Raw genomic sequence first — 10,340 nt, 5'->3', positions numbered from 1 at the left:
AGTGAGTAAATGTTTGTGAAGAGGAAGAATTTTTCTCCTTCCGTTTGTTTTTGACTAAATATCTGACCATCCCTTAATGACTGCATTTGGGGATTTGCACAGTATTTTCTCAAGTATAAATACAATAAAAGTGAATAATGAACTATCAGCTGCATCTGTGTGACTCTGCCCCCTCATTAAGAACTACCTCAAAATGATATTACATTATAGTACATACAGTAAATGCAACAGCAGAAATGTCTCCCTTACACAAGTAAGTAGAACTAGATCATCATTTTGTTTATTATATTAAAATGACATTATGTATTAAATCACAATTTGAGATCACATTATTTATTCAGATGTAGCTAGCTATTTACTCTTTGGTTACTCGTAAGCCGTTAGCTGACGTATCATTTTTACGCTGTTGGCTTTAATTATTAGATATTACCTTTTATTATTATGTTTTCATCATAGCAGTTCTGTTCTGTATTAAATACGTATTAAAGGGATAGTTTGGGTGTTTTGAACAGTGCGGTTGTATGAGGTACTTATCCATAGTCAGTCACCTACTGTAGATGACGGTCTGCGTGCCCCCAGCTTAGAGAAACAAACAGGAGTGCCGACAGCTAAATTACAAATCTTGCTATAGCAAAGGCATGGCCTGGCCTACTCTGCCTCATGCCTTCACTATAGTAGGATTCGTAATATCGCATACCGACATGGAAGCAAAACATTGTACTGCTGTGGACGGGGCCGGCAGAAAAATATTTTAGTCACCTTAAAGAAAGATTCACATAAAACAAAAAAAATGTATATCCGTTTCACTTTCAGTTCAGTTCCCCATCAGAAAATATTCTAAATATAGCGTACACATAAACGGATATTGATTTTTTTTTTAAGGGAAGCTTTTCTTTTAGGTGGCTAAAATATGTTTTGCTGCCGTCCGCAGCAGCACATCGCTTTGTTCCCGTGCAGTAACTCCTGTCTGTTTCTCCAAGCTGGAGGCTCACAGACGAAGTAATACACCGATTATAGATAAGTACCTCATACAACACCACTTCAAAACACCGAACTATCCCTTTAAGAAGAGCTCGCTGCTTCTTACCACCTGCATACGGTCAAACTGCAGAAAATTTGGGACAGAAATGATTTTGATGTCTAAGTGCAGCATGTCAGAGCTGTATCATTTATGACCACTAGAGGGCATTAAAACATCAACGAAAGCTTACGGATGCACAGCCTCTACATTTCACTTTAGCCAGAAAACAACAACTCTAGTGTTCAGTTACTCTAATGCACTTTTATGATAATTTAGGTAATCCTGATGTGTATCTGAATGCGTTCTTACCTTTGAGTAGAGCTTGTGGATGGTATTGATCATGAAGGAATGCTGTTGGGTTCCCTGGATGTGGACATCCTCTGGAGGAGATGGAGACTTCTGCACAGACTTCTGATCGTGTCTCAGAGACAACCTCCTCCTCCTCCTTCAGGTGCTGAAATAAATAAAAAATGTTAAGTATAGAAGTAAAAACCTTCAAAGTTTGTAAGCTGCTGAACAAGTCTGGTTGAATGTATACACACCTCCATGGCGATGTCCTCATGCAGCACAGAGCGGCCCCAGACTACTCACCTTGACACATCTAGGTGTTGGATTTACACCAAGGAGACACTGCTGCTGGCTGAATACCACTGGACTCTCTTAAAGCCACTATTGTGTAGAATTTGAAGCTATACCACTCTGACGCCCCCCAGTGGTAGCATCAATAGGACACCGTGTGTCAGTCGAGATCAGTCAAGTCAGACAGGTTCCCAGATCTCAGCAGTTAAACTTGTGACGAGTACAACTAGCTGTTCAACTGAGTTGTAATAAACTGGAATTACCCTTCAAAGAGATGGCTACCATGGCTAACAAATTGCTATCACCCTTGCCACACTAACCCTAGTTCAATGTAGATTACAGTATAAACTCACAGGATACAGTGCGATAACTACCGTGCACCAGACGCTTTCACCAAATGCCACCTGCAAAAATATTGATTTTGACTGACAATTTTACAAAAGATAACACCTGTCATATTTTTCAAAAGGCAAGTAAACTTTAACAGTAAATGTTGGTCGGGATTAATTTGTTTTTCGTTCAGCTTTGCGGATCTGTCCTCCACTCACTTTGGGAATTCCATCCAGGGTCGATAACTATTATTTGGAGGTAAAACTTATACATTATAAGAAACATGTCTGCTTACGACGCCCGATGACTTTTGTTCAAAGCCCAAAAGAAAAGTCTATCAGAATTATGTAGAATATTTCAGCATGAAAGCAGCCAGATTCAAAGATTTGGGGTTTTGAACATGATTTATTAAACGTCACGTGGGTTTTCAGGGATAGCAACTGGGCAAACAAAGTCCTTCTGGTCCAGTCTAATATAGAAGGACGGATACAGTGGGATTTATTCATCATATCAATACCGCATTACTCTCCTGTGGTTAAAAATGTATGCAGAATGTAGCAGATGTCAGATGATCAAGTCCCAGACAGAGTTCATGAGAAGCTACTGATGGCTCCTTTAAATGATTTTGCCTAAAACAGCCGCTGCTGCAAACTTCATGTACAGTATGAAGAATAGGTGAATCCTCACGGAAAGTGCTGAGCAAAGCAGCACTTTTCTTTCTGTCCCTTTAAATGTAGATCCTGGGAATCCGGCTGTCAGTGAGCTGGTCGGTCCTCCTACCGTCCCCCGGGCGCGACCGCCGAGCCCAAGCCGTTCTGTTCCAGCTCCGCTATCACCGACATGTGTTTGAATTCTGCAGGGTGGTGGTTAAATGCCTCGACCAATCGGTACGTCTCCTGCCTCTGCGCGCCGTAGAACAGCTGCACCTGATTGGCCAAGCACTGAGCCTGGTGGACGGTCTGGGGAGAGGAGGGATAAACGGTTTAAAGGGCAACGTTGGTATTTTTCAACCTTCAAGATTTCCAATAATAAAAATACATACATTTGCATAAAGCAAGCATATTTTTCCACTCCCATGATGATAAGAGTATTAAATACTCCCTTTAAGGGACATTTTTAATAGATGAAAAAATATGAAATTAATCACCATTAACTATGGACAAAATTAAATATTTTAATCGATTGACAAGCCTAATTTATTATTATTTTATTTGTTCTATATTTGGCCACATGGTGCATACTATCTGTAAATGATGGGAAAAGACGTGCAAAAACACCAGTGAGGTCCATTAATGAGGGTGTAGCCCGGCCGGGTGGGTTCATACAGGTGAAGGACTTACTATGAACTTGGGGTCCAGCTCGGCCGTCATGAGGACCACACCCTTCTCATCCTTCAGGTCTGTGTAGTGGTAGAGGATCAGCTGACTGGGAGCGTTCTCGCCCAGCGTCTGGACACCAGCAGGGAGAGAAAAACTGCAGTTAACACCTCCAGGTAATACGGATATTGAATTTGGCTAAAATATGTTTTGCTGTCGGTCACGGCAGCATGTTGCTTTGCTCCTGTGTCAGTACTCCTGCCTGCTTCTCCAAACTGGGGGCGTGCGACCGTCATCTACTGCAGGTAATACACTGACTATGGATAAGTACCTCATACAACCCCTCTTCAAAACACCCAAACCATCCCTTTAAGTATCTACCTGCATTTTTACCTCCAAATTAGTAGTGTTGATTGCCTGTCTAGACACCATACTTTTCCTTTATTTGTCCAGGTTTTGTGCACTTTGCAAACTCATCAAGACCTGGAAATTACACATTTATTTTTCTATAAAAATAATTGAAAAAAAATTCTTTCACGGAATGTGTTTGAACAGTTAACCACTGTCTGATCTCTACTTCAACATGACTATACTCCAGACTTTAAAATATATAAACAGACACACCTAATTCAAAACCTTAAATGTGCTCTTAGTGTGTCTGCAAAAAATATAATTATTTTTTACCTGAAAACTAGGTCTGAACTGATCTCATTTTGATTATTTTGACAGATATTGCAGTTGCTTTCTACTTAGCTTTTTTTTGCGACATTAGAGGGAATGATATGAATGATGAATGATGAAACCTTTTTGCAGGGATCTCTACCAAACAAAGATGTTTTTTTATGTCTGTAGAATATTATGTGTAGGCCAAGACATCTCTGCAGCATGACAATATGTCATTTAAAATGGTATTTTAACACATATTTCACCTTTAAAAAATTTGAAAAATGCATATTGAATATTGCAATTTTTATAGAATTTCAATTAATTGTGCAGCCCTACTAGAAACGTTAGACTGATATTAATTTTGCTACCCAAGTGACACTACAATTACCATGTTTAACTGTCAGTTAAATAAAAAGTATGATAATGTTAATAACTTTATGCACATTCAAGGTATAGCACAGATGACAAAGCATCTTTTGTTGTGAAGTTGTTGCTGTGCAGTGAAAATGTAGAATCAACAGGGATGAAGTTAGCTCATGAAAACAGCGTCACTCTCCCAGCAGAATGTGAAGTGGTTTACCTGGACGTTGATGAGGGAAGTGAAGTGGAGCTCATGTCCGGACCATTGAGCCAAGAAAAACTCATAACCTTCCCTCTGAGGCAGAGCGTAGAGGAACTGAGGAGAAGGAAACCACAGAGAGGCTGATGTTAAACAAGTGGGTCTTGTGTAGCAGAATAAGTGAATGCTCACAAAATGTATTTTGTTTATTATTTTAATAATAACACAGTGTGAGCAGCAGTGATCTTACCATCGGGCACGACTTTGATCTGCTCAAAATCATCTCGTACATCTGTGTCTGCAATATAAAGGAAGACAACTTATTGAATATATGACCAGAGTGTGTTCATTGTTGGATCTATAAAACTGTCTGTTTATGAATTTTTTTTTCCATTTACAAGCTTCATTGTGCAATTGCACATTATAGCAGTGTATGTCAAAAGCAAACATTTTGAATGGTAAAAAAACATAAAAGCAGCTATAGAAACAAAAGAAAGGAAAAGACAAGATTCATCATAAACTTGGGAATCCAGGGAAAACTATATCCTTCAACACCTCACGATTCAGGATTTTTCAAGCAAAAACTTAAAAAGAATTATATTTGTGGGATGCTATTGGATCTGGAATAGCAACAAAACCTTATCACTTGTTCAACAGCTCATGGTGTAACTGTTCACCATAGAGTTAAGATGTCATGTTAACTAAAAAGAAGGAAACAAGCACACAGGAGCACAAAAACGTAACTGGTCGTCTGCAACAAGAGGTACAGGTCACAGAAGTTAAACAAAGTGAAATGAGTTGTTGTTCCAGACAAGAAACTCATTTTATGAATTCAATCCAAGCATGTAAAAAAAAAATATTAAAAGACGTAAATGACATTAGGAAATATTAGATGTTGGGAGACTCTGTGCTGTATCAGAATGTTCTCTGGTGTCAAACTCACCGGGATGACGGCGCTGATTGTGTCTTTGGTCGAATAATAGCTCATCCAAAGCTGAGAGAAGAACACAAAACGTCAAAACAAAGAACAGTTTAAACAACTACTACAAGAAACAATGGACCTCATGCAAGAACATTTTCGTATTCTTCTCCTTAATTTTCTTGGTATCAATGATACCATATAAGGTCCTGCCCCATTCATCTGTCATAGCACGCTGTCTAAAGACATGACGCGCTCTCTTCCAGGAGCCTGACGCATAAGGCATCCAAAAGAAGTACGTCAGCCATCACACGACTCCCCGTTGACTTTTTTTCTATGCAGACAAATTAACCTTCAATTAATGCAGAAAATATATTAATATCATCAATAGACAATTTAAATTAAGAGTGTCGTTAAGCTATATGAATACATTTTGAATCATATTATAAATCGAATTTCAGAGTCAAACAGGATAAAACACAATTATGAAGTTTATCTTATAGAGGATTTTCAAACTCCAAATTGTTTCAAAGTAATGAAGTAATGAATTAAACAAACCATTAGTGAAAAACTTGTGTTCATACGAGTGGTTCTTGCAGGAGGCTCATTGTGACTATTGGTGGTTAAACGGGCGTGAGGCTGACCCCCCCCCCCCCCTCCGCCACAGACTCACCTCTGTAATCTCCTCGGCCGTCTTGTCCCCGATCATCTTCAGGTTGAGGATGGAGCCCAGCGTCTGAAGAAAAGCACATTACACAGTCCGTTATCAGTACAAACTACTTCTTCATCATCATCATCATCATCATCATCATCATTGCACTGAAAACATTTCATCTGACTTTTTTTTTTTATACTACAAAAGCTAAAACGCTTAGCAAAATGAAAATGAAACTGATTGCGATCAAATATGCACCAACACATCAGACATGATTCCACAGAACGGGACGAAAGAATGACAAAATGCAACGAACACCGTACAAAAAAACAATGGATTGATTTGTCAATGAGTTCAATTAATATGCAGCAATTATAATATCTGGTTAATCATTTAATCATTTAATAGAGGGTCGCAGGTTTGAATCCGGCTTGGGGCCCTTTTGTGTGGAGTTTGCATGTTCTCCCCGTGTTAGCGTGGGTTTTCTCCGGGTTCTCCGGCTTCCTCCCACAGTCCAAAGACATGCAGGTTAGGTTAACTGTTGACTCTAAATTGCCCGTAGGTGTGAATGTGAGCATGAATGGTTGTCTGTCTCTATGTGTCAGCCCTGCGATGGACTGGCGACCTGTCCAGGGTGTAACCCTGCCTTCGCCCAATGTCAGCTGGGATCGGCTCCAGCCCCCCCGCGACCCCTAACGGGATAAGCGGTTGCAGATGGATGGATAGATGGATGGATGGATGGATGGATGGATGGATGGATGGATGGATGGATGGATGGATGGATGGATGATCATTTGAGTAAAAGTGCCAAACATTTTCTGGTTTCAGCTTTTCAAAATGTGAAACTTTGGTGCTTATCTCTGTTTCACATCTTAGTCAATTAAATACCTTAGTGGAAGCTTTTTGACCAGTTGTCACAAAAAAATAACTTGACATTTATTGAGTATCGTTAATTATAAAAGAAATTAAATTTAAAAAAAGTAATCAGCTCTGAATATAACCATAAAAACAGAATACATTTAAAGTGAACTGAAAACAATATAATGGAAGATCAGGCTGATTAAACTGCCCACCTTGTTCTTTGTGAAACCTCCTGATGCTCCATCGCCAGCAGCCAGCTTGTCCTTTCTCTCCAACTGCAAAGATTCCCGCAACAAAAGTGACATCACAGTCAAACCTCTGTGCTCCAGCGCCGTCATGATGAAATGAAACCACAGAAACATGTTCTCTAATCCTAGATAATAAACAGGCTCACAGGAGTTTTGGTTTGTCAAACTCTTTAAGACATTTCAATGAACACTGTTACCAGTTCAAGATAAAAAAAAAAAAAAAAGTTTGGGTAAAGGTTTGATGAAAGTGTTTCAATGGTGAGAACACTGGCTCTCACATTTTATCAGATGATGCCCCAAAAATCGACATACATGCTTAAAAATGTGTTTAAATCCCTCATTTTAATTTGTTTGATATTTCAGGACATCCAGAATATGTTCTTGAAAGATACCGCACCTCCTGCTCCATGAGCCGGACGAACTCCACCTGCTTTGAGTGTCCCAGAACTTCCTTCTTGGCCTCATGGCGATTCTCCACTCGGACCTTGTACTCCTGTGGTTTGGCGCTGAAAACAAGTCAGACATCGAATCAGTGAAACGCCAGCAACTTTCAAAAGGACTAAATCCCCTTTAAGTCTATGATGGGGTTAAATGCAGCAATAATTTAGGCTATAGTTTTAGTAAACCTGCCTGTACACTTCTACTTGAGTCTGTGACTTCCAACTCTCCTTGTAACGAACTCAGACAAGAGACCTCAGCACTCTCAGAGTGACTTCTAGTCGGCCATGTTTTACCTCATTATCAACAAGTTGTGTCCGTCTGCTGACCATTTTTAGAGAAAACTTTAGCTTCTAGAAAGCCAACCAAACATATTTCAGTACACTACGAAAGTCAACTTGTTGTATTATTCAGTGTTTCCCCCGTCTTTGCATGAAGTTTAAGTGTTTCCCCTCAGGGAGGGAAAAGATGTTCCTTTCCTCGTTTGTGTCTGTTGGAAGATTAAGATTCATCCATTCAGGGTTCTCAGAGTTCCTGCTTTTAAACACTTCTACAAGTCAATGATTTGTTTAAGTCATTTGTTGAGCAATCATCCAAACACTTTCTGTTCAAATCTTCTCAATTATAAAGATTGTGTGATTTTCTCTGTTTTAATCATGGGGGGGTGTAATCACTGGGAATTGAATATATTTGGGTTACTTTGGAACTTATTTGGTTTGACATAAGGAACTTGTGATGTACTTTTTCACTATTTTCTAACATCTTATAGCCAAAAATCATTAATCAAGAAAATAACCTAAAGATTTAGTTTAAAGGTCCCATATTATGCTCATTTTCAGGTTCATACTTGTATTTTGTGTTTCTACTAGAACATGTTTACATGCTGTAATGTTAAAAAAAACTTTATTTTTCCTCATACTGTCGGCCTGAATATACCTTTATTTACCCCCTGTCTGAAACGCTCCGTTTTAGTGCATTTTGATGGAATTGCAACATAATTGTGTTGCTAGGCAACAGCTTAGGTCCATGTGTACTTCCTGTCAGCTGATGACATTCACATACACTGCAACAGGAAATAAACTGGGACACATTTAGAATGTTTACATTTAAAATTGTGTCAAGGGTCGAAATATTGTACATTTGTGACATCTTGTCCTGACAGCTTGTTTCAAATGCAGAGTTTCTGAATACAGGCTGTGTGTATTTCCCTGTGGATTGAGTGTTTCCATACTTTCACAGTATTTATAGGATTTAAGCCTGCTTTATAATAAAAAAACATGAAAATCTCACTTATATATAATATGGGACCTTTAAAGAAAAGCCGTTTGCAAAGCCATAACAACCATCACTTGTGTATCTTAAACTCATTGATTAGGTGGGGATGTCAAGTGGAGGGTTCAATTAAATTATTCCTCTTATTTATATATATATATATATATATATATATATATATATATATATATATATATATATGTGTGTGTGTGTGTATATATATATATATCTATATATATCATACAGGACAGTGAATCAAAAGAGTCTAGTTTGTGCTAATTTCGGCGTAAAATTGTCGTTTAATTTAATCTACTTCAGAGAAGTTTGTCTTTTGATGATAAGGTCACTGAATTGTTTACACTCCTTTATTACATTGGCAAAATAAATGTTATAATTTCTGCTTGGTGGTTTAAATGTGAGCCGATTATGTCATTAACTCATCAGAATTTCAATTAAATCTTTTGCGATGGTTTAACTAGTATTTACACTTGTCAAAAAATCAAAATACTTTTAAAACACCGCTTTTGTAAAGCAGGTCTGGTGTAACGCGGCGTCGCTGCTAACGTCAGCCGTCTGTCCGCTGACCTCTGCAGCTGCTGTATCTTGTGCTGGTACTTGTTGTAGAACGGGTTCTCCTCCAGCTGCTCCTCCGGCTCCTTCTTCCGCACCGAGAAGGCTCTGAACATCACCGGGACCAGCCCGGGGATCAGCGGCCTGATGCCGGTAGACCGGACCGCCAACATGCCCCGGTACAAACAAGACATCTGCACCAGCGCCACCGACATCTTCACATCACTCCCGTCCACCATCTACAGTGCTCCGGCGGGGAACGGTCTATAGTGCTCCGGCGGGGAACGGCTTTCAAACATTGGTTCCGGCTAAAGTGATACATTATTTCATTAAGTTAGTACTGTAACTTTGTTTGTTTATGTTATTTATTGTTATTATTTTTAACTTACTTATCTTTTTATTTTTTTAGGTCCTTTCCTTCTTCCTTTTTTCTTCTTTTTTTGTATGTGTTTCGTTTATGTTTCCATCGGATTTAATTAATGTATATGTATAAATGTAATTCTTTATGAAAGTAACTCTGTTTATTTAATGGTGCAGTAATATTGTTCTAGGGATGGGGGAGAGAAGGATATAATTTGTTTATACAATTATTTCTGTGATTTATTGGATTTTGTACAGAATACCAATATAAAGACTTTGAGCAAAACAGTTAGTACTGTGACTTTGTGTATTTATTTATTTATTGTTATTATTTGTAACTTACTTATCTTTTTGTTTTTTTTTGGTCCTTTCCTTTTTCTTTTTTTTATTCTCTTTTTTGTATGTGTTTCATTTATGTTTCTATCAGATTTAATTAATTTATATGTATAAATGTAATTGTTTATGGAATTAACTCTGCTTATTTAATGGTGTAGTAATATTGTTATAGGGATGGGGGGGGGGGGGGGGGGGGGGGGATATAATTTG

The 10,340-nt window shown here is 38.5% G+C and overlaps 1 protein-coding gene across 1 annotated transcript; it reads right to left on the bottom strand.

The window, feature by feature from the left end:
- Window positions 1–2,315: 2,315 nt before the first annotated feature.
- atpaf1 (ATP synthase mitochondrial F1 complex assembly factor 1) lies at window positions 2,316–9,713 on the bottom strand. The gene is made up of 9 exons (XM_074636317.1): window positions 9,450–9,713; window positions 7,552–7,660; window positions 7,119–7,181; window positions 6,064–6,126; window positions 5,415–5,465; window positions 4,722–4,769; window positions 4,493–4,588; window positions 3,271–3,378; window positions 2,316–2,889 (listed from the first exon to the last, which is right to left on the bottom strand). The coding sequence occupies exons 1-9, from the start codon at window positions 9,671–9,673 to the stop codon at window positions 2,707–2,709; spliced, it is 945 nt and encodes a 314-aa protein (XP_074492418.1). The 5' UTR covers window positions 9,674–9,713; the 3' UTR covers window positions 2,316–2,706.
- Between the last annotated feature and the right edge of the window lie 627 nt (window positions 9,714–10,340).

This window comes from Sebastes fasciatus, chromosome 5 (genome assembly GCF_043250625.1).
Source record: "Sebastes fasciatus isolate fSebFas1 chromosome 5, fSebFas1.pri, whole genome shotgun sequence".
In the NCBI taxonomy this organism is placed as follows: domain Eukaryota; kingdom Metazoa; phylum Chordata; class Actinopteri; order Perciformes; family Sebastidae; genus Sebastes; species Sebastes fasciatus.
Note: the sequence above shows the minus strand (reverse complement) of the source record. Positions and strands in the feature narration are given on the sequence as shown.